Raw genomic sequence first — 26,651 nt, forward strand, 5'->3', positions numbered from 1 at the left:
GTCTTCCCTCAATGAATTTTTTCAAAGCTACTTGCTATCCAGCATTAGGATCTAGCCATTCATTCTTCAAGCACTGTCTTGGGTAAAGGCTCAGCTTAAAGTTAAGTTCAACGTCTTAAAATGCCCTTCCAAGGAGAGGGCCCTGAAAGGAGAAAGGATGCAGGGGGGTCGGGAGGTACATGAAATTCACAAAGCACAGCCTCCAGAAGACAGACTCTGAAAACACCATATGGGTTTACTTTTAAGATTGTTATTTAGCAAAGCTATTTCGTTAAAGGTCTGTAATGATTTTAGGATGCATCTAGGTTTTAGGAATACTAAGATATGAAAAAAATGTTCATCATGGGTTGGAGGACGGGTGACAGATTTTTAAACGGAATCCTGAAATCTGACCATTTTGAAAGCAGGGAAGCTGATCTGGGACCTAGAAGATGGAGTCAGTCACCAAGGAGTTAGTTGCCTTATCGGAGCGGAATAAATAATGCAAGAGAGAGGGCTGTTGTATTGCCTGTCACATGGGGGACATGGGTTTGTGTGCATGAATGTGTGTGAATCAAAGAGCCTCTGCAGAGTAAGGAGCCCACATGTTTTATTACAGCCCCTGCTCACTGAGCCCTGACAGTCCCCCTACCTCTGCCCTGTGGATATGGAGGAGGAAAAAAAAAAAAAAAAAAAAAAAAAAAAAAACCCTTTGATTTTCCGGGCCACAGAATACAACTTGGGTCTAGATTGTACAAGGAGCTTACACACTGAGGCAAGAAAGCGTGCAAACAGGAGCAGGAATTCTTCACCCTCTGGGTGAGCCAGGGCTTGCGACATGGCAGGAGGACCCGAGAAGCCCTCCTGGAGTCCACACTGGTTGATGTTTCTGGCTTTAATTAACCCTGTCCAACTCCGATGTCCATCTTCCCCTGAGAAGGAGAAGAATATCTCTGAGTATCTATGGCATCAATGATTTCCCCCGAGCTGGTTTTTTTCCTATTAAGCTTTCGCATCAGGCCCAGGAGCAGACCCAGAGAAGGGCCGACAGAAGCACAGGTGTCTGAGAACCACGTAATACTGACGTCTCCTTTTGGTAACAGTCTGTGAACCTGCGCCCCTCTCTCCTGAGAGCTGGCGAGGCCTGGGGGAGGCAGAGGAGCTGTGGGTGGGCCACTGTACCGTGTGACATCACAATCATGCAGCCGGTGCCCGACAGGACCGTAGAGAGGGAATGAGCGCTCAGAGCTCCGAGCTCACCCCGGGGGGAGGCAGGAAGTTCTAGGGCCGGGGCTGGCCTCTCAGGAGCACGGTCCGCCCAGTTCTCGCAGAGCTGTGCCCCGGGGCGCGCTGTCTCAGCTCTGGCCTTAGCCTTCGTCCTCCCTCAGCTCGGTGGGTAGGAATTTATACTGCTGTTGGCGGATCTGGGCCAGTTTTTTCCTTGCTTCTTCCAGTTCTCGCTCTTTCTTCAGCATCTCCTCCTGGGCGGCGATGATCTAGGAAAGCAACAAGCTGCTCGGATCTGAAACATTCTAGCAAACTGCCTTCCCCTTCCATCCCTTGCCTCCTGAGTTCCCGCTGCCTCGTCTACAGAGGGACACAGTAGTTTGGGCTCTGGAGACCGGCCTCAGGGCCACAGTTTGGGATGCGAGGCCAATGACCCAAGAAAATAAGCGATCTTCTGGACACTGACTTAATGGCAAATATCTATTGCACCTTTGTGATGCACCAGGCTCTTTACATGGAATGTCCCATCCTCTTCGCTGTGACACTGTGAAGCAAGCCCTCCCCATCTTCCAAAAAGAGCTTCAGAAAGCTGAAGCTTGGAGCTGCGGGGTCCACTTCCTCAAAGGGCCCTGACTAACACAGCAGGACCTGGGCCAGGTTCTGCTGAAGCTAAATCTGGAGTCTTTAACTAAGTAGACAGCTTTCACATATTTATTTCAGGCTTCTCAGGTGTGCTGAGAGGAATAGGAGTTAATATGTCTCGAGGGGAAAGGGTAAGGATGTGCTCAAGAAAGCCAAGCAGATTTCTTCCCGCAGCCCTCCTCAGAGCCTTCCTGGGGGCTGAGCTTCGTGATATCTGAGGGGGGGAGTCCAGAGCGCAGGGACCCCCCAGGCCTGTGTGATCAGACACCCTTCCTCCTGGAACTTTTCATGGAACTAGCGTATGGATAAAGAGGTAAGAATGCATCCAGTGTATTTCCAAATGTGGGAGGGAGCTGGGGAGAGCCCAGGAAGGCAGGGGTAGGAGTAGCTGCAGCTCTGTGCTCCTGGTGGAGACGCAATCTCATGCGAGGACTTCTATTAACACACCCAAACTGCAAGCCTGGTTTCTGGACCCTTCCTCCTCACTCCAACGCACAAGAATGCAGGCCCGTGTAAGGCGGAATCTCTCAGTTACTCTTGTAAGAATTCTGGAAGAGGATCATCCTTCATTCTTTCTCTATGGCCACAAGTCTAGAGCGAATGGCAGCACCCGAGGCATTGTTTTATTTAACTGATAATCTTGCTGGCTTCCAATCCCCTTCTCTCCCTTTTCTATATGAGAAGTTCCGATTTTTTTTTTTTTTTTTGTCTTTTTAGGGCCGCACCTGCAGCATATGGAGGTTCCCAGGCTCGGGGTCCAATCAGAGCTACAGTTGCTAGCCTACACCACAGCCATAGCAATGCCAGATCTGAGCCATGTCTGTGACCTACACCACAGCTCATGTCAACGCCGGATCCTTAAGCCACTGAGCGAGGCCAGGGATCGAACCCACAACCTCATGGTTCCTAGTTGGACTCATTTCTGCTGCGCCATTATGGGAAATCCAGGAGAAGTCCTGATTTTTAGGTAGGCACACTGCTATTCAGAAAAGCACTATACTTCCCTGCCTCCTTTGCAGCTAGGCTGGCCATGTGACTAAGCACTGACCAATGGCATGTGACAGCAGGTGACAGCAAGTGACACAGGAACCTTGAGGGCCATGTCTGCCCTAATGTTCCATCTTCCTGCTGGCTGGAAACCTGAGGTGGTCATCAAGCTATCTTAGAGCAAGTGGTTCAAACAACATCTCAGGGATGGTGGGGCTATAAGGCCGGTGGAGGCAGAGTCTCAGACACGAAGGGGCTGCCACAGCATCCCTAGACTGCTTACACCAAGACTGTCTCACCAGGGGGAAATCAACTTCCATCTGGCTTAAGCCACTGTTATTTTGTGTCTGTTATAACACAACGCTCATCTTGGGAGTAAACACTGTCTGGGTTTAATCACAAACCTGAGCAATGCCCCCTACAAACTTTGTTTTCACCACGACATCGTCATCATCAGCTTTGCCAAATGCTGCCTTCTGGGCTGCACGCACGAGATTGTCTGAGGCTCTTTTCACAGCATTTCCTGCTGCCTGGAGAGGGGATGAAATGCACAGAATATCATTACCAACAGTCATTTGGATTCAGGAAGAAACAGACATGGAGAGCTCATAAGACTACAAATCATTTTATCATCCAATTATAATAACACCATTTCTCTCATTAGTATCCATTCATCCATCCATTTACTGATTCCACCAACACTGGCACCTAGTTAATCTCAGCTCAATCACAGATTAATGAGGTACATTTCCTGGTTCCCAGGAACACCCACTTTTGAGGGGAATTAAAATTATATAAATCCATGATGACAGCACCATGACACATGTGTTAAGAGAAGCACACGCAGGGGCTGCCTCCTTGGTTAGGGTTAGAAAACCACGTCCCCTTGCCTCATCCAGCTGAGGCAGACTTGGGAACCTGACTCAGGCATTACTTTTTCCATCTGCCTTGGCCTTACCCACACCCTCCCGAGGGCTCCTGGAAAGCTCCGTGCTGGCTTCTCTGCAGCCCTTAGCACACTTGTGGTTGACCCTCACCCTCCTGGAAAGCGAGTACCTTGAAGGCAGGGGCTGTGACTTGAATCTCTGCATCCCCAGCCCCAGGCACAGCGGTTCCCCAGTAGTCTCAGTGACTGCTTTCTTTTTTTCTTTTTCTTTTATCTTTTTAGGGCCTCACCCATGGCATATGGAGGTTCCCAGGCTAGGGGTTGAATCGGAGCTGTAGCCATTGGCCTACACTACAGCCACAGCAATGACAGATCCGAGCTGTGTCTGTGATCTGGACCACAGCTCACGGCAATGCTGGATCCTTAACACACCAAGCGAGGCCAGGGATCAAACCTGCGTCCTCATGGATACTAGTCAGATTTGTTTCCACTGAGCCACTGCTTTCTGAGGGAATGAAGGGCTATGAAAGCACAACCTACCTCTGCATGGGAGGAATGGGAGCCCCGTGGTACAAAGGGCCTTTACAGATGTGACTCACGGCTGGCTTTAGCATGATGGGTCAGTGCCTAGAGCCAGGTACAGCAGTGTTTGCCAATGTGCAGTCCAGATCTTCAGAAAGGGCTGGAGTCCCCACTGGCTTACTCTTAATGCTCAAAAAGCATGGCCCAGGGCACCTGACCTCTGCTTCCTGAGGCTTGGAATTCCCTTTTCATGGTGGTCAAGGCTTCATTAAACCTCCCAAAGTCTCTGCTCAGCCCCTTCAGAGTCGAGGGTGTGTTCTTGGGGTTGGTCATCAGAAATATAAGAGTCTTAACTGGCTCAGCTGCTTGGTGATCTAAAGTGACCAGTGGGGACTATGAGGGCTTGTGTAAGAAGGGCAGGGAGGCCAATTTGCATCTGACAAGCAGTCATCACATGCTTATCCTCAAAATAGCTCTGTGAGGTCAGAAATCAGTCTACTTTTTGATGTAGAAACTGAGGTTGAGTAATCTACGATCCTGCAACTGCTAAGTTACAGGTTTGGGATTTGAACAGGGTCTTTGTAGCCCCAGAGAACCTCTGGGTCCCTGTAAGAGACTCAGATGCAACACTGCAGCATCCAGTTAAGTTATTAAAGATGATAATCAGAGAGGTGCTGAGTCGCACTTGTGCAAATCCTTAGGCCTTACGAGGCACTTTCTCATTTCTTGACCCTTGTAAGAGTCAGTGCAGGTATCTCTAAACCCATTTCACAGATGAGGCAACTAAGGCCTGAAACGTTGTGAATGGTTTATGTTAAGATCATGCACTTAATACAAGGCAGAGGCAGGACTTGAACCCAGGTCTCTGTTAACACAGGATGTTTTCCAAAGACGTGTCCCCCACCCCCCATCCGTGAATCACACAGTCACAAACATGCAGCTCCCCATTCCCTGTGTTTATGCCAGGACAAAAAGGAAGGTGAGGGATGTGGGGCAGAGACAGGCAGACACGGGAGGACCAAGCAAAGGCAACACAGTTGAGAACTTAGGAAACACAAGGAGAGTCCTGAGTTCTGGGGGACTTGCTCAAATATTTCTGCCATTTATAATTTTATACACATCTCACATAAACATTTTTAGCAACACAGACAATGTGAGTTACAACATTTAGAATAATGAACTTCTAGAAAATTGGAAACAAATATGTCCAACATGCAGGGAAATACTGGCATAATCGGTTGAGATAATACCATGCAATCATTATGATACTCATGAGGAGTGAACCAGTTAGCTTTGCAAAGAGCCATTATGACGGTTTGCTTCAAGGAAAAAAAAAAGTACGATAAAACATGAAGTGAAAAAATGCAGATTATCTCTTGTTACGATGAAAACTAGACAAAAGCATTTTGTGCACGATATAAACAGGAAGCAAAAAAACCCAATAGTTGACAAGTGAAGAGGTTGAGGCCATGTGATCTTTTTCATTCCGGCATTTCCCCCATTGTGGTTAAAATACTTTTATAATTTAAAAAATCAGGAAAACTTTGATACATTGGGGAGGGCTCAAATGTCACCTTCATAAGTGTGTTCTCTGGGCTTTAGGAAACCTTAGCAGCATCTCATGTAAATTCCTCAGTCCTTTCGCTCCTTTCTTGAGCAAACATTGAATGAGAGCCTCTACTGAAACAGGCACCAGCTTCAGGGTGAGAGACACAAAGATAAAGACCTGGTACCTGCACTAAGAAGCTCACAGCCTCGTCAAAGGCAGACATACATGTGTTGGCACCGGGTGACAGGAACCATAAGGCTCTGGCCAGAGGCTCCGGCAGAGCCAAAGAGGGACTGAATGCCCAAGGTCTGGGAGTCAGGGAGGGCTTCCTAGAAGAGGCGGCTTTGGTGATGAGTCATGAAGGACAAGTAGGAGGTCACCAAGGGTGGGCTGTGGGGAGTGGGGGTCCTAGGCTGAGACCAGAAGGCACAATGGAGAAGGTCAGTTTGGTGGGGCAGTGGGTGTAGGACGCATGGCCACAGGTGGCAGGAAATGAGAGACGTGGGACAGAGCTGGCTGATGGAAGAACTGGTGGGTCATGCCAAGGAATTGAGACTGCCCCCTCTGGCGACACTTACCCGCTCCAACAGGAGTATTTTCCCACCAGCATCAGTGACCATTACCTGTAGCCGCCTCATGGCCTCTGAATCCTGATCGGCCTTCACCTTGCAGGCCACAAGCAGCTGAGCCGTGGAAGCGGCGACCTGCTTGGCGGATGAGATGAGCTTCTCCTCGCTGGCGTGTCCCTGGACGGAGGCATTGGCTGCCTCGCAGAGACTGCTGGTCGCAGCTGCCACCATCCGAGCCTGGGGATGGTCAATAGAGAAGTGACCTGAGGTCCAAACCTCCCTCAGGGGATCCAAAAAGCCAATGGGGAAGGAGGAGGGGGCGACTCACGGCAGAAATCAGGCCCTGTGACCACTGTCCATCGTCTGCGGCATTGGCAGGAATGGAGCCCACCTAGAGTGGAGGGAAGAGACAGGCCATGAGGGCGGGAAGGCGAGGGTGACCTGCAGCGCCAGACCCTCCCTCGGCCTGGGACTAGAGAGGAAAGCAACTCTTCAGACTCGCAGCACCCCCCTGAGGACTCCTACCAACAGCGCCAGGGGCAGGATGGAGCACCCTTTCTCACGTGGACTCTGAGCTCCAAGACTGCATGACCTGGCCAGTCTCCACCTGGGCCGCAGGGAGGCAACCAGAACTGCTCTCAGCAGCCTCCATCTGGCTGCCAGGTATCATATTTCTGGGAAAACGGCTCAGGAATGATGGAGGGGGCTGTCTGGACGTGCCTGTTTCCACGGCTGACCTTTGTCCATGTCTAACATGGGAACTACTGAGGCCTCTTCTTTCAAGGGCCAAGGGAAACTTCAGTCTCTCCTGATTACTGATCCTGAAAGCCATGCTGTGACTTTTCTGGCAGATGATGTTTGAAAAGGGGGGGAGGTGTGTGCAGCTCCCTCTGAACAACTGAGCACTGATCCTTGTCTTAAGGAAATACAGGCCATTTTGTCAGGCATGGGGAGAGAAGGAAGAAGCTGGAAATAAGGTGATCTCCATTTCTATTTACAAATTATGGCCACAAGTGAAACATTTTCTGACCAGATGTAGAGGGAGCTACAGGGTGCCTGGAGAGGTAAGAGCTAAGTACCTACATTTGAATGTGAAACGGGATCTGCCATCAATTACAGGCACCACATCAGGGCTTGCCAAAGGTGAGCTAAGGCCCCAAGGTCCTGCCTATGACCTACAGTTCCCCAAGTTCAGCTGAACCTCCTTTACCAATGTTTTAAAGGCTTAAACATAAAAGTTCCTTGAAGGACAGGGCCTTGGCCATATTCAAACGCAATTCTCTAGTAGCTAGCAATGTGTCCAGCATGTAGATGGCTCTTTATCCATTTGAAATAAACTCAAATTTTTAGGTAGGATAAACTTCTCACTGATCCATTTTTGGTCCTTACCTATTACTCCGTCAACAGATCCTAGGTGAGTGAGGTCAGCCTCTGCTAACCTACAGGGCATCATGAGAAGCACCCAGGGACAGAATCACTCCAGCTGGGGAGATGAACACATGTCACTACTGGCTAACTTATTACACGATGGTTTGGAAAGAGGGGCCAACCCATGCAAATTGGATTAAGACACAGCTAAGCTCACAGGAGACATCAAGGAGGAAGATGAAGGCCACTGGCTGGGTATAACTTCTGTCTGTATGGTAAGGTTTTAGGTCGAGATGCAAAAGGCACATCCGTCCTCTGTACACTGACAGCAAAGGCCTTGGAACATCAAACAGAAGTGACCAACAGTTACGGAGACCCAATTCCCCAAACCCAATGGGATTTTCTGTGGTGCCTCTATGATGGAGAGGCTTCTCTGCAAGTTGTCCTTGGATGAGGTGGCTCCGTGGTGCACGGGAATAATGGGATGCAGGGAACATTTTAAAACTGGAAGGCCTTCCCACAGCCAGGATTATTCTAATGTACTATTAATCCTTTGGCTCACTGAAAAAAGGGCTCTGCCTTCATGCTAATGCAGATGGAATGGGTGACTGGAGACGAAGCCTATAGAAGAAGGGCTCAGGGAAATGCTGCCTGCAGAGCTGGACGGCTTTCCGCTCAACAGTCCTAGGAAGATGAACGGCATTGCTGGAGCTGGAAATGGTACTATAAAGCCCCTGCCTACCGTGCTTATACAGCCATCCACCAGGAAAATATGACAGTGTAGGTCTTTAAATAGCCTCACGTACAGCGAGAATACAAATGTCTTGTTCAGGCCCTGATCGATGCCTGGAGTGGGAGCTTTCCTTAACAAGAAGCAGATGAGAGGCCTGGAAGCCAAGCCCTTCATTCCGTTTGTCAGGTTTAAGCAGAGTGTTCAGTGAGATGGGCAAAGATGGACAACTCAGAGAAGGAAGGCACCACACAGGTTTCCTCTGTTAGGACACCAGCGGTCATGCCTTGGCCTTGGTCTTCAGAGGCTCTCGCTGGGTGAACTTTCCACACTTGGCCGGTCGAGGGTGGGGGTTACACACCTTTCCTTGGGCCACCAGTTCCCTCTGGGCTGCCGAGGCCGATTTGACCAGGGCACTTGTGGCAGCAGCAATGGATTTAGCAGCTTCCAAGATCTGTTCTTCAAAATCCAGGGTCTCATCCGCTTGCTATAACCAAAAGAAAATAGCATCATATGCAACTCTTCTCCCCGAAGGGCGCTTGCTGCCCAACTACTTACTGCTTGGCCGCCTGGCTCTTCATCTGTGCACGGCTTTTTATTGACAAACCGCACCCAGGGTAGACAGGCTTAGGCTGGCACGATGCCTCTCCCCCACCTCCATGCTCAAAGATAAAAGCTGCCTGTGTTGAGCTCTTATCTTTTAAATTTTAAATCAGGAAATTCTAAGACAGACTATTTTTCCAGACCAGAATCTTTGAAAAGTTCAATCAAATCTCTGATTAAGTTCACTGGGAATAAAATACATTCGAATGCTTCCATCCATATCAATAATTCAAATCCAAATAATCAATAATCAAAATCCAAAGAGTAGGTGGAGGCACACTCTCCCACAGGAAAAAGCTCAAAAAAATGCTTGGGAAAAAGGACAGAAGGCTATTATATTAGCTGTGAAAAACCTTACTTCTCTTAGGTGAAAACAAAAGTGAAACGGCATTTGCATGTCTGTGGCTGAGTAGTCATACATGCCAACCATGGGTCACCAGGGGTGGAAAAGAAATTGAGGGAGCATGGCGGCACTTGTGTGGTCCCTTGGAAACCTGAGGCACAGCTCCACCTAGGGAAGACATGCCCCCCCACCCCACTTCACTGCACAGGGTCATCAGGTTGCTAGCACTCTGTGCAAAATTCACCACCATCACCAAAGCACCTGGGACGCTGAAGAGGATTTGGGGAAGCTGGGCAAGTGTAAAGCCCTCGGTCCTGGGCTCGGTAGGATGGAGCATCACAGTGTGGGGTGGTCAGACTAGATAACCTCCAAGGTCCCTCCAGCAATGGTGCTCTGTGAATTTAAGTGCCCCTTTTCAGGCCTTGAGAGATGATGGTCAGGTAGAGCAACACGTGTGTGTGTGTGTGTGTGTGTGTGTGTGTGTGTGTGTGTGTGTGTGTGTGTGTGTGATGGGGGAGGGTGCGTAAAATACACCTAATGCAAGATTTACCCTCTGAAGAACCAAGTTTAGGCGTAGGATTCAGTGGCATTAAATACAGTCCCAATACAAAATAGCACTATGTTTTTAAGATGCCTACTATGTGCCAGGTATTTTGTCAGACACTTCCATGTGCATTAACTTGTTTATTTTCACCAAAAAAGAAGTGAAAACGTTTATACTGTAGTTATCTTTACCCTTATAATGACCATGGGAAAATTCAGGCTTAAGAAGGTACAGTATTGGGTCAAGGTCCTATGGCAGCATGAAGAATCTAGGCCAGATCTAAACCTAAACTTCTCTGCCTCTACAAAGACATGTTTTTCCTAGATGAGGCCACCACTCAGGGCGTCGGTGAGGAATGACCACACCCCAGGCTCAGAGTTTGCTCACTAGTGGTCTCACATGAACCATCAGACAGAATGGAGACACGGTTACTATGCTTTCCTGTTCCCTAATTTTTATGGCATTTCTCATGGTTCAAGATGTGACCCATTTTTTTGTTTTGTTTTGATAACTCATTTTATCAGAGCAACATTTCTGTGTGTGTCTAGTGGATCTGAAGAATGATGGCAGCATTTTAGAAGTTCTGAGACGGAAGCACTGAATTCTTTCCTACTTCTGACAGTCTTGCTCTAGGAACTTTCAGGACAGAAATGGACTCAGTTGTGGTAGATTAATTTTGGACTCCTTACTTGGGGTGGGGAAGCCCACGGTAGTGGTGGCAGAGAACATGTGTTTACTGAAACACAAAAATGACTCATTTTAAGATACTCTGGCATAATAAGTACTGTTCTGCAAGGGCCACAAAGAAATGGCATCAGGCTCTGGTAGAGTATATTCAATGACCTTGAAATAAGAGCTTTTCTAGAAATTTGTTCTGTAAAAGAAGGCCAAGCATGTAACAGATTAAGGCCCTGGGGAAATTACAGATGTTGAGTCCAAAGGGAGCCCCTCCTCATTTTGTAGGTGAGGAAACGGAGGCCCACAGTGGCCCCCAATGTCTCCCAGACGGCTTCAGCTATGCCACGGGTTACAAGATTGAGTCCACTTCAGGCAGAGTTTTTTTTTGTTTGTTTGTTTTTGTTTTTTTGTCTTTTTTAAGGCCGCACCCATGGCATATGGAAGTTCCCAGGCTAGGGGTCTAATCAGATCTATGTGTGCCGGCCTACACCAGAGGCACAGCAATGCAGGATCTGAGCCCCGTCTGTGACCTACACCACAGCTCATGGCAATGCCGCAGATCCTCAGCCCACTGAGTGAGGCCAGGGATCGAACCTGCAACCTCATGGCTCCTAGCTGGATTCATTTCCACTGCATCATGAAGGGAACTCCAAGGCAGAATTCTGATTTTCCTAATTTTAAGATGCTCAAAAATGGAATTTCCTTAAAACTAAGTGTTAACTCTAAGAACAGAGAGATCTGAAAGAATTACATCTTTAGAATCAACTTAAAAGGCCTCTCCCATATCTTTCACTACCCTGAAGTTTTTGTTTCTTCTGTTTCTTTTTTTTTTTTAAACACATGCTTGAAATATAGGCTCAACTTGGAAATATTTCTGACACCCACAGATTTTTCTTGCAATGGCAAGTGCTGTAATACCCTTTGGTGAATTTTTACTTTTCTTCCTGTAAGAGCTCTCTAGACTTTAAAATGACCATGACAGGAAGCCTTATCTCTGGGAGACATTTGTTCTGATTAAAAAGTAAGAGAGAGAGTTTTATTAGAAACGTGTTGGAGGGCAAAGGTTCAGATGCTATAGTCTGGGCAGAATTCCATGATGAGATCTGCCTTCTACCTGCTGGCTCGGTATCTTTCTGTAGGCCAGATGGATCATTTAGACTAAAAGCCCACTCTCTCTCCCCTGCGGAAATCAGACTTTGAGACTTCAGACATGTTTCCTCACACCACACAACTTCTGGCCTAAGAGAAAATGTGATGTCCACAAACCAAAGAGACTTGGTGCAAGACCAGTATCCCAGTCTGTGTAGCTGTTGGCATTTCTCCCACCAGCACAGGGGACAGAATCCGGAGAGGGGTGTGAGGGCAGCAAGAGAAGGGAGGATACATGCTTAACTACTTTGCAAAAAAGAGAGAAACAGAACTGGCTCTTGCTCTTTGAAGGAATTCCCTAAATAAAAGGATCACGAATAAAATACAGGCTTAGTTAATAGAACAAGCTCTGCAGTAGCCGGGAGACTGAGGAGAAGAACAGTATCCTGGAGCTGCTGCAAGGGGGCACCAGGGAAGAAGCTGGAAACCAGATACCCGAACATGAGGAAATGCTTTCAATCTATGGGCTGAGAAATGGACAGCCCTTGCTCCTCACTGAGGACCTGGTGGAAGATGCAGGTGGTACGAGCTACTCTGTAGGAGGAAACGCTGGCCTGGACTCAGGAAAAGAGACACCAGTCAGTTGAATCCTACCAGCCTGGGAGCTCCTCCAGGCCTTGGACTGGGTTTTGTCCAACTTACATCTCTGGAGCACAAAATGAAGCAGAGAAGCCTATGTGATAAAGGTTTGTTGAGAGAACATATCCATTAAAGACTGAGTTCCAGAGTTCAGCCAGAGGACAATTTACATGGTGAGAGAAAGAGAAATGCATGGAGGGGCCCCATCAGTAATTTTCCACTCCTGTTTTCTGGGGACAAATGGACACATACATCAAAGTACTGGTTCCTGCCCTGTTGAAGGTCGAGGCAGAGGGTTTTAACTGTATGCTCTGCCTGTGTCCCTCAGCTGACACTCAGCTGATCTGTGATAACTGACTTATGCCTATACAGATGCAAAACACAGCACTATTGTACTAGGAGGCCCGCTTAAGGAAACAGTGTAACACATGTGCAAACTAAGAATCTACCCGGCTGAATCCCTGGGCAGCCTCTGCCTCTGAGTGATGAATTGCAGCTTCCCATCCTCTGTACAGTGCTCTTTCCCTGTTTCCACTGGAAAAGACTGCTGGCAAGGTCACCTGTGGTTCTCAGCAACAGTCTTTCCTGCACTGTCTGGCACTCTAGCCTTGGGCTTCCTGTAGCTTTGAGAAAGATCTCAACACCCTTTCGCTGATATTTTTCCTGTTTGGTGATCTTCTCCAGAGCTCCTCTTTTAAAAAATGAGAGGTCTGGTGAGATCCCTCTTGGGAAAATCTGCCCTTTGGGTTGACTGCCTCGCTGCCTGCTTCCCACGCTTGGGAGAACATCTGAACTCCTGTTGTGCTCATAGGTCTAAAGCTTTAGGAGCTCAAGGTTCCACTGGAGTGGGAGACGGGAAGGGGAAAGGGAGGAGGACAAAAAAAGGGGAGGCCTTTCCTCATTTTTTTCTGTCTTTTGGCTTTCCAGGGATTCTTGTGATTGGGAAAAACAAATCTGACTCCATATTGGATCTGCTTCTTTTTCTTTAACCTCTATATTCTATTGCTTTAGCTACAATTTCAGAATGTTGCCTATAGTCTGATATATACAGAGCAGCCCATTCTTAAGGCCCTGACCGCAAAAGGTATACTTTCTCATTCATATAGAGATAAAATGTTGCAGAGAACAAGATTTGTCTTGTTGGAGGTTATAGGAACAATGTGACAGGACCGACTGGGACAGCTGCAAGAAAAAAAAAGAATTCTGGCACCCAGAAGTTTGCAGCAAACAACCACACCCCTGCCCTTTTAGTATAAACAAAGATGCTTCTTTGGAACACTCATCTACCATCTTCCTGGTCTGCTGGCATTCTGAATAAAGTCACAATTCCTTGCCCGCTAAACCTCATCTTTTGATTTACTGGCATGTTGTGTGGTGAGCAGGATGAGCTTGGACTCATTAACACTCGGAGAACATAGTCTTTTCGGCAATTCATTCATTTTTCTGAACCCACCTCCCCTTCTACCTATTCAATAGGCTGTTATAATAAGTTATTAACAAATACAAAGTATAAATGACTCACAGCAAATGCTCAATGACCATTAGCAATTAATTTTTCTATTACTACATAGATCTTTCTGTGTTTTTAAAAACTGTTTTTCAGACTTTGAGTTAGGCTAGTCTTACTCTGCCTGAACCCTGTTTTCTACTCATAATTCTAATAAAGGTTCTAGCTGCCATTTCTGATAGTAACCTACAACAGAAATAAAAACCACAAATCAAAGATAAATGCAGTGTCAAGTGTCTGCTCTCCTCCCAGCTTCTTGCTCGACACCCAACCAGGGACACCTGGGTGTCAGGACCTGCACTGATCAGCTGTATGACTTTGAGGAATCTGCTGTGCTCATCTAGGTATCAAACATTTCCCATTTGTAATCTCAAAAGAAAACTCTTGCTTCTTGGTCCTTTAGCTTAGACATGTGTTATGGTTCCAAATTAAAACTTTTTAAAGAAGACATTAACAAAAATAAGCACAGACTCCATTTTTCTTCCTGCCTCTCCTTTGGCCTCCTTCCTGCGGCATTTTTACCAACCTCTGCCAGACCCATTCTTTCCCGGAGGTCTCTGGGCATGTGCCTGGGAGAGGAAGAATGTTTCTATCTGTGGACCTTTTCTTTGACCTTTTCTTTGTGAATTACATTCCTGCAACCCTACAGCCCCTTCCCCTGATGATGGTGAAGTTGCTGAAGGCACCCTTAGGAGATGGCCAAGGGTTACTGACCTGATTTCCGCTTCCCTCCCTGAAAACCTCTCTGCCTTACTGAGAGCTGAAAAGCACAATGCTCATTTCTCTCACAACTGGCTACAAAAACCAGACTCAGGGTACCATCTTTCCAATTAGGAATCATGCTTTGTTCTGTGTTATGGTACTGAAAGCCTTGTAGGATGCCTGCTATTAAAAACAAGGTTACATTTCCCATGTGAAACTTAAAAAATTCTTTGAATATAATTTTTTAAAAGTGTGAACATTTGCATATAATTTAAATGTCCTTGAGGGGAAAAAAAAAAGGAGGCCAATACCAAGAACCCCAACAAGAGGAGTGAAGCATTTTCCTGCCAGTTGAAAGCCTCAGTGGAACAGGCAGCCCCGTTTCTCCTTTATTTGTACCGAGTTTGGTTATTACCAGTTTGCTTCTGATATTGAGTTGAGAGGTACCTGGTGGCGGGGAGAACTTAGCCTGTATGTGAAGACTTAAACTGCATGGGAGCCAGGTCAGCTCCTCTTCTGAAGGACCCAAGGGTGGGTTGTCTGTAGGGCCACCATACTTACTAATTCAGATAAACAGAAACCTCTTAGAACCACTGGAACTGCCAAGAGCCCAGGCCTGGTCAACTGGCCTGGTTCCAGGGGAGGCTCCAGGGAAACAGTCAACCAAATGGGTGACAGAGGGAAAGCACTTCCAAATGGTTATGCCAGCAACCTGGGGAGAGACCAGCCTCTACTCTCAGAGGTGGAACAAATGCATGTTGTGCAGCATCTGATGGGAAAGGTTTGAGCTTGTGAGATGAGGATCCTGGGAGTAACCGTCCCACAGTAACCACTGCTTATTTATTTTTTATTGAACAGTAATACCACTGGAATAATCTTTTAATTGCTATTTCTAGGGCTTTTTTGTTTTGTTTTGTTTTTGCTTATGTCATTCCAGGTTTATTCTGCAGATACCTATGAATATTTCTCCATCTATCCTTTATTAGCATCTACTAATTGCTATTTCTGTTTGCTAGAAAAATTCTAAAAGATGTGTTTAACTCTCTATCAAAAAAAAAAAAAAGGCACTTTGAATGTCTATTTAGGAAGCATGGATGAAGAACAGATGACAGGATTCTTTCAAAGATTTAATCAGATAAATTGGCTACATTGTAAGCCCTGCGACATGAATCCTGTGTATTGGAGGTCCGCCCAAGAGACCTACTGCTTGACCTGGTGGGGAGTCTCTTAGCACATGCCGGCAGGAGCCCTCCTCACCTACACTCTCTACACCCCTCAGTCCCCTGGCCCAGAGCCAGCTAGTGGCAGATGAGCTCAATGCCCACGGAAAAATGGGCATACAAAAATGCTGAATCTGTTCCTCCTTCCTGAATATCTGGTTGTCTTTTCCATCCACCAAACAGTAGAGCCTGCTGGTCAATAGCAAAATTACCAAAAGAAATGAGAAGATACATCACTTTTAATGTATGGGCTTCATCTTCAGGTCCTTTGAAACTGGCTTTTCATTATTCAGAATAACTTGCTGCTGCTTTCCCATGATGATTTGTCATTTTGGTCCAACAGCTTTAACTGGACTCAAAACTCAACACCATGCTCCCCAGCTGCATGACGGTGACATGGATTGTGGCAGCATCTTGAAAACTATATATAAGAGCGCCCATGGCTCTCCTGTCAGTGGAAAAGGATCTCAGGGAAGCTGGGACTCTAACAGTGTATTTCCCTCCCCTGTGTCATCACCTCTCTGCTGCTGCTGTGACCTGTCACAAGGCTGTCTCTGCAAGCAGTGTGGAAATGGCTCCTAGACCAACCAAGGGAAGTGTTCCTGACCTGCCTGTTCATACCACTACCTGCACAGTCAGGAGTATTCTCTAAAAGATCACTTCCTCTTTGCTCCCCAAAAACTGAGCCATTAGCCCAATAGTTCTCTTTCCAGAAAGCAGTGCTCCAAGTCTTTTGTTGAGAAAGATCAGAATGAACTCATACATACTTCATAGGCTCTTCTATGGGAAGCGGTCAAAGCCAACTAAAGAAGGCTGTTACATGCCAGAAAAAAATGTTTTATGATCCCGAACTTCCTGTTGCACCCAATTAGGCTATGGAATCACTTTCTGATTGTTGGCATAATATTCTAAATATTATCAACCTCCACTGACAAGTTAACGTAAAACAGGAAACTCAACAGACAGAGTATAATCCACACTATGTTATCTTTATTAGATATATTTAGTCCTCCAAGGTTTGTATAAAGCCCAGTGACTCACCATCCATACATTTGGTTTGGCTGATTTGGTTTATACATTTTATTACTACGAGTGGAAAGGAATGTTACAGATAGTTGATTTGTGCTTGAATTTTTGCTGAAAGCTTGATTGTGGAAATTGCTAATTTCTAAATTGAAGATCAGGATAAAACTGAACCACAATGAAAAATACACCTAGATCTATTTGGAGGTTATAATCCTGACCTCGTATCACAAACATGGGTGGCTTTTTTTCCCCCCCTCCCCACTGAGCACATCCTTTAAGGATTCATTGCTGCAGGAAACTAAGCTATACATAATATCTCAAGGTCTTGTGAAATAGCAGTAATTATGATTGGTTTCGACAATAAACAAAATAACCTAGAAATGAAATATAACATAATGAAATGTGGTGAGTACTCTGTCTTCTAAATCTACTTGTGATTCTAACATAGACTTTTCCTGTTGCCTTATGAACTATATTAGGAACCCCCGGAGACAGGGCAAGACACTGTAGGAATATGTTTGATATATAGTTGGATTAAATAACAACCTAATATATCAAACATATCACACAGAGGCCTGCAGAAAGGCATCCAGGTCTGACTGAGCTGAGAACGGGCACAGCATTGCAGGCTGCAGCCGCAGGGGGTGGGCACCACTGGGGCACCTGCGTCACCTGTCTGTGAAGCACAGTGTGTCTACAGGTGTGGAAACGGCGATACTGGAGGCACGTGCACAAGAGCTCATGGACATTCTCATTTTGCCGTGACACCATCTTCCCAAGCAAACGGTGGATTCAACAGTGCCAACTTGTTCACATCTGGGAGATTCCAGAGGCAAAGAAGGGCTTGTGTTTTAAGGGTCTGAGGTGGGAAGATACCAGGAACCATCTTCATAAGCCCCAGACCATTATTTTCTTAACCCAGGCAACCTGAGAATGTGGTGAGCAAGACAATTTCAACAAAAACATTACCCATCCCTCACAAACTATCCCTCTAAGCAACACGGATGCTTCCCAGCTATGGAAGCAAAGCACTCAACAGTGGGTGCCTGTGGGTTTGCATGTAGAGTTACAGGGATAAGGATGTAATAGCAACTGCTTGCTCACAGTATCGGGACGATTTGGGATTGATTAGTTGATTTTAGTTTTGTAAGAGGATGGAAAGAACCAGTTAACCTTCAAAGACTGGTTGATTTTGGTGTCAGATCAGGATTTTTCCCCCACCCCCACTGGGGAAAAAAATTCCCTTCTGGAAGTCAGGAAAACTATTTGATTTCAGGCAAATATTACCATAGAGCAAATGGCACTCACAGATGGGCACAAAACCCATGGTGTGGGTTGATGGTTTCTTCAAAGCCGTTTTATAGATAACATGTGCTAGGAGCCTCAGTGACCAGATCATTCCAAAGCACTAGAACAACCAAGCATCGTTTGTAATATGAAGATGAGCATAACCTAGAGCAGGCACCTCCAAGGAAGGGACTCAAATCAACAGTTATGTCAGCCTTGAACTTGGCCTTCTGTTAAAACCCACACTGTGAACACAAAGGCTAGATGGTCCTGGGGCAGTGGAGGGAGTGCCCACTGGCTGATGTGGCAGTGATCACTACCTTTTTATGTGCTGTTATTCTTTGGCTGCCCTGTGGCATATACATTTCCCAGGCCAGGGATCAGATCCAAACCACAGTTGTGACTTAGGTCATAGCTGCAGCAACACCAGATCCTTAACCCACTGTGCTGGTCCAGGGATGGAACCTGCATCCAAGCACTGCAGAGATGCTGCTGATTCTGTTGTGCCACAGTGGGAACTCCCATGCTGTTATTTTTAAAACAGTGTTTTACAAAATTCTAAAACACACAGAATCTCCCATCATCCCAATTCCACCATCACTCTTGTACATTCCCCACCTGTCTCTTTCATACACAAGTGGGTTTTTTCTTTCTTTCTTTTTTTTTTTTGGCTATGTCTGCAACATACAATAGAATCACTCCAGGGCCAGAGAATGACCCCCCCAAGCAGTGACCCGAGATGCTGCAGTAACAATGCTGGATCCTAACCGGGCAAGTGCCATAAGGGAACTCCTCACAAGTGTTCTTTTTGTTTGTTTGTTTTTTGTTTTGTTTTGTTTTAACAGAGTTGTGATCACACTGAGTACATAATTCCACACCCTCTTTTGTTTTCACTTAATATTATGCCATGAGCATCTTCACACTACACAGTCCCATCCACCATTATTTTTAAAAGCTACGTGCTTTTCCTTCAAGGAGACACTGAAGTCGCATCCAAATTCTTGTTACAATGAACAAAGATGAAAGGAACAACTCTCATACACAGAGAACTTTCTTCCTCTCTGGATTTCCTCCTCGGGACAGATTCCCAGAGGTAGAATGGATGGCTCAAAGGGTACAGGTAAAACTCATGGACTTGCTCTAAGGACCAGATGAGTTAATCCACATAAAGCACTCAAAAGATTGCCTAGCACATGCTTGGCACTCGATCAATGTGAACTTTTTGCTTTTCTTATTTTCTTTTTGCTAAGGCCAGCAGCTTATGGATTTATGGAGTAATTTTTACTCCAGACGTTTTCCTAGGAAGTAGAAGATAAAAAGTCCCAGAAGTGACTGCTTTCTGAGCCTTTTTTCTTTTTCTTCTGAGTCTTTTGGTATGTCAGGCACTGTGTTCCTAAATTATCTCATTGAATTGTTTCAATAATCCTGTGGGTTAGGGACTCTAATGCCTTGTTTTTCAGATCAAGAATCATAAGCTAAATCAATGGCTGGACAGAAGGAAACCAGAATTCAGAGACAGAGCTCAGAAGGAGCTCACAAAAAGAGACAATGGGAAAGGGGTGGGGACAGCAGCTCCTAGAGGGCGGTCCATGCACATCAGTACCCAGCTAATTCTCTAAGAAAAAGAGCATCAGCAGATAGGACTTCAGCACTAGCAGACAGAAGCGTTTCCAGGATAGGACAGTGGTAAGTCAGACAAGGAAAAGGAAAAACGAATTAGGCATAAAGCTTCTAAATCATAGTCATGGTTGCTGGCTTCTTATTGGAAAGCCCACCTTCCACTCATAATGAGCAAATTTTACAAAGCAGAAATAAAGACATAACCAGAAAATGGAACTGCCCTCATATCTACACCTAGCTCTAAAATTTGTTGAGAAAAACTTAGACTATCTCAGGCCACCTAGGACCCTCAGGTTAAGGGTCTGAAACCAGAAGCCACAACTCTTATATTCCATCTTGATGAGAAATTCTAAAAATGCCTCTGCCAACTCTAGAATGACAACCAGCAGACTGGTTCTAAGAATTCTATGACTTTAAGAATGTTCCCAAGCTGAACAGATCAGCTCAGGCACTGCTTTTGAGTGCTTCTGTGTATTCCAGTGCTCAGACCCCATCCTTCGGTCTTATGAAAAAGGTAGAATTTCAGACATACCTCGACTGGAGGATCCAGCTTTTTTTGAAAAGAAGAGCCAGACTTTACTTCCTAATGTATGTGGGCCCTTGGAAGGGAGGTGAGGTTATAGATGCAGCAGGGACTTGTTTGAATAGCAGGATAAAGAGGCCTCCTCTGGTTCCACAACCTGCCTGGGGAGGACAGGTGTGTGTGTCTGCCTGTGTGTGTATGTGTGTTTACAGCTTCTTTATGGTTGGGCTTTGCCCGTGGACAGCACCAGGGCATCGTCCTTTTATACAGTAACTGGCCTCTCTACAACCCAATCTTATAAGTATCTCTTTCTTTTAAATGACTTTCTCTTAACATGTACACATGATCTTATTAAGTTCTAAACATTTATCTCGATGACATAGATGGAGAAAACACACCAGCTAACCAAAGTCTCCAGCATATACTGAAAAAGTTTGCTATTGGGTCACTTTGGAGGCTCACATTGCCCTCTATTGATTTTAAGAAAAGGAGAGGCCCAGCATTGCTATTTCTCTGTAAAAAGCCTTATCGAAACCAGAAAATTGGAGGGTGACAATCTTATATTCAGGAACAGTGACTTTCTATAGAAAACATTCAACACCTGCTTTATGTAATAGTGGAACAAAGTCAAAATTATAAATGCCTGGATTCTTCCGCTGGATACCCAAAGGCATTTTTCTGGGTGGTTAACCTGAAAAACCCACCCTTGGGTTTTTTCCATACACTATAAAAAGGTGCTAGGCAGGCAGAACAGGTTTGCAGCTTGCTAGTATAACCACAGGCAGGGAGCCCACCTAGCTCTATTTCATAGCCCACCCACCGAAAGACCAACTAACATCAGATAAGCAGCCATGCGGAGACACTCACTTTTGGTTTTGCTCTTGGCTTCAGTTGCTCTAACTTCTTAGCAGCAGCCTCAATGGATGCTGCGGCCCCCAGTAATTCTGTTTCTGCAATGACGGTTGGGTCTTCTGGGTCCACCCACTCTGTTCCTAAAATCAGTCCAAAGAGGGTCATTCTTGGTAGCTGCCGACTGCAGGGCTCTGGCTTCATTACAAACGACATCTGGATTTGCATGCAGGGGCACTCTCTAAGCCAACAGCCACAGTGGCCTCTGGGATCTTCTCTCCAGCTCTCGCCCAGAGCAGCTGGGGGGCAGGGGGGCACCTGTCTGATCCTGGTTTTCTCAATCAGTTGTGTAGTCAGCCCTACCCCAGAAGCAGTCAACAAGGATAGTTTTAATCATCAAGATCTCATGGACCAAGGCCAGCTTGCGCTTTACTCTGACATAACTTATTTAAGCATCCTCAGGAGACAAGACTATGCTGAGCACACAAAGATTTGCCCTTCTCTTCTTCTGGGAACTTATGGGGAACAGTCATTCACCACAACTCAAAGGGAAGTTGGTGAGAGAACCCCTCCCCAGTGAGTTGATTGCAAATATGTAATCATGAAGGGGTGTGCAAACAATGTACCCAGATGGCACCGTTTCCAAACATGAAGTGCATTATTTGAATAAGTATTCTGATGAATGAAAACAGATAAAAATGAATGGCAAGAGCCTTAAAAGAGAAGCGAGCAGTTCTAGATAGATTATGCCATTTAAGTAGAGCACTTGAAGCAAAGTCTAGAGAAAAGACTTCTTTCAGGAGGATGTTTCTTTTAAAGTCTAACTCTACTCCCACCTGCTTTTTACAAAAAGTTCCTCACTGTATTTCTTCTGATTGCATTTGCTAAGAAAGGGCCTCTGCTGGCTGCACATTCTCTCTGCCCAGTTCGCTGTACTGGACGGCCTCACAGGATAACATGGGAGACTCCAGCCTACCTTTCATGGCCTCTGCCGCCTGGATGAGCTCAGTCACGGCGCCCGCCACGCGCTTGGAGAAAGCAGCCAGCTGGTGCTTGAGTTCTGGGGTTGGTTTCTGAAGAATCTACGGGTAAAGAACAAGTCAAATACATGAGGAAGATGGCAGCTACTGTGACAGGAAGCCCACTCTTGCTGGTGGACACAGAGTTGGACATGCTGGTTTGAAGTTGCAACTCTGTCACCAAGTGACTTCAGAAACTTAGAGGGAAACAAGTAAGACTCACTGGCCTTTCAGTTTTCTCATGAGAAATGAAAAGTTGGGAGCTAAGATCATAAGGAAGGTGAAGTTCTTATTTGTCCTTTTATTTGTAGCCAAGCAAATACATGCACGTGAAAATTACCCAAGGTGTAAGAATGCTCTGAGTGAACACAAAAGCCAAGGCTTCGGTCAGCTGGTGCTTGTCACAAGAGAAAATGTGGTACCAGGAGAAACATGTGACTGAGGTTCAGTATGGGGGATGAAATCCTCACAAGAACAACTACCAACTCATAGGAGAGCTGTTCCTGAAAGAGCAATCCATTTCCAGGGTTCTGACTACAAGCTCTCCCAGGAGAAGTCCTGAGGATTTTACTTCTTTAAAAAGTAGTTTAAAATTTTTTTAAATTTGTTTTTTGCTTTTCATTTTTTATGGTGTTAAAAGATACTGGAGGGAGTTCCCATCATGGTTCAGGGGTTAACTAATCAGACTAGGAACCATGAGGTCGAGGGTTCAATCCCTGGTCTCGTGCAATGCGTTAAGGATCCGGCACTGCCGTGAGCTGTGGTGTGGGTCGAAGACGCGGCTTGGATCCCGAGTTGCTGTGTCTCTGGCATAGGCCGGCAGCTTCAGCTCTGATTAGACCCGTAGCCTGCGAACCTCCATATGCCGCAGGAGCAGCCCTAGAAAAGGCAAAAAGACCAAAAAAAAAAAAAGATACTGGAGGTCCTTCCATCCAAATTAAAGGACACCCCAGTTGATGTCTTCTCAAATTCATTCAAGGATGGAACTAAGAAACGGAATGAGAGCTCCTCACCATCCTCAACCATATGGACTTACACCTGCCTTACACTGTCTTATTCCTCCCTAATCTTGAAATTCCTCTTCCAACATGTTTTTCTGCATCTTTTACGCATGCTTCACAGGGGTCATCTTGAGGTTTAGAAGTGCTAAAACATTCAGGAGGACAGCATGATGGCTGTCTCTCTAAGGACGAGTTTGGAGCCTCTGAGTAGGGAACAAAGCATGGCTTTGGTATTGGACAAATCTGTGTTTCAAACATGGCTTTGGTGTTCCCACCGTGGCGTAGCAGGAATGAATCCAACTAGTAACCATAAGGTTGAGAGTTCGATCCCTGGCCTTGTTCAGTGGGTTAAGGATCTGGCATTGCCGTGAGCTGTGGTGTAGGTCACAAATGCAGCTCAGATCTGGCATTACTGTGGCTGTGGTGTAGGCCAGCAGCAATAGCTCCGATTAGACCCCTAGCCTGGGAACCTCCATATGCCGTAGGTGTGGCCTAAAATGACAAAAGACAAACCTGGCTTTACCTATTCCTGGTTTGTGGCACTGGGCAAATGACTGAACTCCTCAGAACCTGTTTTCTCATCTGTAAAACTGGGATAACGCCTACTCCTCAGGACTGGCATAAAAATCAAATGGAACAGAGAAGGATCTTGCAAAACACCTGGACCATGGCAGGCATTCATTAAATGTTAATTCCCTTCTTGGTGTCCCATACCCTTTTCACCTGGCCAGGTATTGTACTCTCTCAAGAGTCTGGAAAAGATGTCTTCTGGGAGAGTTCCCATTGTGGCTCAGTGGGTTAAGAACCCAACTAGTATCCATGGGGGTGTGGGTTTGATCCCTGGCCTCGCTCAGTGGGTTAAGGATCCGGCATTGCCATGAGCTGTGGTGTCAGTTGCAGATGCAGCTTGGATCCTGTGTTGCTGTGGCTGTGGCATAGGCTGGCAGCTGTAGCTCTGATTAGACCCCTTGCCTGGGAACTTCCACATGCTGTGGGTGCAGCAGAAGAAAGAGAGAGAGAGAAAGATGTCTTCTGGACCCCAACCCTGAGAGAGAACTTTGAGAGTAGCCTTGTTAAAAAAAAAAAACCTGGGGTTGGGGAAGGTTAATGGGGTTACACTTTGACCAGCTCAAGACATACCAGTGCATAGAAGACAGTATGTTATACACTTGAACTGATTAATCAAGGATTTTCAGCATCACTTCCCAGGCATCTATACCCTTCTTCCTCTGGTGATCTTCAAAATTTTCTATTTGCTACTGTTCTATGATTTTAGCTGCTCTGTTGTTCTCATTCTCCTACCCTAGGACCTAGCTACACATATTACCATGTAGATATTAACTCAGTACAAACCTGTGAATGAGTGAACAAATGAATGAATGAGCAAAAAAACAGACCAATACACTAATGAAGACAATTTCTAATATGATGGCATCCTCGACTAGTTCCAAAAAATGTACTAGAACCATGGAGAGGTAGAGAGAGGGGAGGGGTTAGGTGACTTTTATTTTTCTAACACGGCCAGTGTGGAGGCAATTGAATTAAATGTAGATTCTAGAATCAATGTTCCTCAGTAACTATGGTCCAGTTACTTGTCTTCTAAGGGTTAGTTTACTTATCTATTAAATGAGCGCAACAGTCCTTTTGTTATAGAAATGTGAAAAGATTGTATAAACCTGGGCTACTGATGGAATCAGTCAGATGTATGGTCTGGGCGCCTGAACTTTTAAAAGTTCTCCAGGTGGTCCTCATATGCAGCCAGAGTTATGAACCACTACTCTAGATCAAATGGGCATTTGCCACCACTTAACTGTAAAAAGCTTGTACTATATTTCTCTCAAACAATACATGTTGTAAGGCCACCAGGTGAATAGTGGTTATGGCTCAGGGACTAAAGAACTAAGGAATCCACAGATTTTGCTATTTAGTTTTTCTACAATGGTCAACACAAACATGAACAAGCAAGGAGTCAAAGATATGATGGGGGAGACTCGAAGTAAATGGTGCAAGACTGAATACTTTCCCCCTAGACCAAGAATAAGGTAAGGATATTTGTCCTTACGCTTCTATCAATATCATACTATGATTCCTAGCCAGTGCAATAAGACAAGAAAAAAAAAATGGCATGCAGATGGAAAGGGAGAAGTAAAATTGTCAACTGTCTTTGTTCAGAAATAACATGATGGGAATCTGAGGCTAGAAGATGAAAACTCTTGCATTTGGAGTGGATGGGCAATGAGATCCTGCTGTATAGCACAGGGAACTGTGTATCTAATCACATGTGATGGGACATGATGGAGGATAATGTGAGAAAAAGAATGTGACAGAAACTGACACAACATTGTAAATCAATCATAATAAAAAATAAAGAAACAACACGAATGTCTATGTAGACATTTCTAAAGCATTTGTATAAAAAAAAGCTAGAATGAGGTTAGCAAAGGACATAAGGTCAATATACAAACACCAATTATATTTCAATATATTAAAAGTAAAATAATTGAGAATTAATTTTTTTAAAAAGCAATAACATATATAAAGCATAAAAAATCATGAAATACCTAGTGTTAAATCTGACAACAGATATGCAAGATGTGAAAACTAGAAACTATAAACGTTGCTGAATATATTAAATAAATGGAGAGATACACCATTTTCATGGATTAGAAAACTACTAAGATAGCAATTATTTTCAAATCTCCCCATAATCTCAGTCAAAATCCCAACAGGCTTTTTTTTTTAAAGATACTTAGAAGATGATTCAAAAATGTATATAGGAATTCCCGTCATGGTTTAGCAGTTAACGAACCCAAATAGGATCCATGAGGATGTGGGTTTGATCCCTGGCCTTGATCAGTGGGTTAAGGATCCAGCGTTGCCATGAGCTGTGGTGTAGGTCGCAGATGCAGCTTGGATGTGGTGTTGCTGTGGCTGTGGCATAGGCCAGCAGCTGTAGCTCCATTTTGACCCCTAGCCTGAGAACCTTCATATGCCGTGGGTGGTGGCCCTAAAAAAACCCCAAAAATGTATACAAAATGAAAAGGACCTAGAACAGCTAAAACCATTTTGAAAAAGAACAAATCTGTATGTCTTAGAATATCTGATATCAAGAGTCATTATAAAGCTGCAGACAACATGATGCTATTACACACACATACAGATCCATGGAGCAGAAGAGTCCAGAGCTAGATTCACAGATATGGTCAACTGATTTTCATTAAAGGTTCTAAACCACCTTTAGTTCTATGAGGACAGGATAATTTTTTCAAAAAATGATGCTGGAACAATTGGATAGTCATATGTAAGAAAATGAACCTGACCCTTTCCCATATCATATGAATAGATGAAACTAGAAATGGAGTATAAAATGGAATGTAAGAATTAAAACTGTATAGAAAAAATATCCTTAGTAATCTTAGTTTCTTAAATAGGGGACAAAACACATAAATTATGCTTTAAACTTTAAGAAGCATGAACTCAAGTTTGTGCTCGAGAACTTAAAAACATTACGCTAAGTGAAAGAAGCCAATGGAAAAGCCCAC

The 26,651-nt window shown here is 45.3% G+C and overlaps 1 protein-coding gene and 1 non-coding gene across 25 annotated transcripts in view; both read right to left on the reverse strand.

Moving 5' to 3' along the window:
- Positions 1 to 572: 572 nt before the first annotated feature.
- Positions 573 to 26,651, reverse strand: part of TLN2 (talin 2) — a 471,505-nt gene continuing 445,426 nt past the window's right edge. For 13 of the 24 annotated variants that reach the window (XM_084967304.1, XM_021094320.2, XM_021094327.2 and 10 more), the window contains 7 exons: positions 22,066 to 22,171; positions 21,108 to 21,232; positions 8,821 to 8,946; positions 6,690 to 6,752; positions 6,371 to 6,598; positions 3,240 to 3,365; positions 573 to 1,475 (listed from right to left, as the gene is read on the reverse strand). In XM_084967304.1, the coding sequence (XP_084823430.1) occupies positions 1,347 to 1,475; positions 3,240 to 3,365; positions 6,371 to 6,598; positions 6,690 to 6,752; positions 8,821 to 8,946; positions 21,108 to 21,232; positions 22,066 to 22,171 (903 nt within the window). In that variant the 3' untranslated portion in view covers positions 573 to 1,346. The remainder of the gene's footprint in view (positions 1,476 to 3,239; positions 3,366 to 6,370; positions 6,599 to 6,689; positions 6,753 to 8,820; positions 8,947 to 21,107; positions 21,233 to 22,065; positions 22,172 to 26,651) is intronic. The other 11 variants (XM_084967307.1, XM_021094340.2, XM_084967302.1 and 8 more) reach the window with 1 other exon arrangement.
- On the reverse strand, positions 17,305 to 17,386 carry MIR190A (microRNA mir-190a). The gene has a single exon (NR_128423.1). It is a non-coding gene; the product is annotated as a microRNA mir-190a (primary transcript).

The sequence above is a fragment of the Sus scrofa genome, chromosome 1 (assembly GCF_054392235.1).
Source record: "Sus scrofa isolate SSC_HxYL_T2T_F1_AM1 chromosome 1, Sscrofa_HxYL_maternal_Yorkshire_Landrace_v2.0, whole genome shotgun sequence".
NCBI classification, from domain to species: Eukaryota; Metazoa; Chordata; class Mammalia; order Artiodactyla; family Suidae; genus Sus; species Sus scrofa.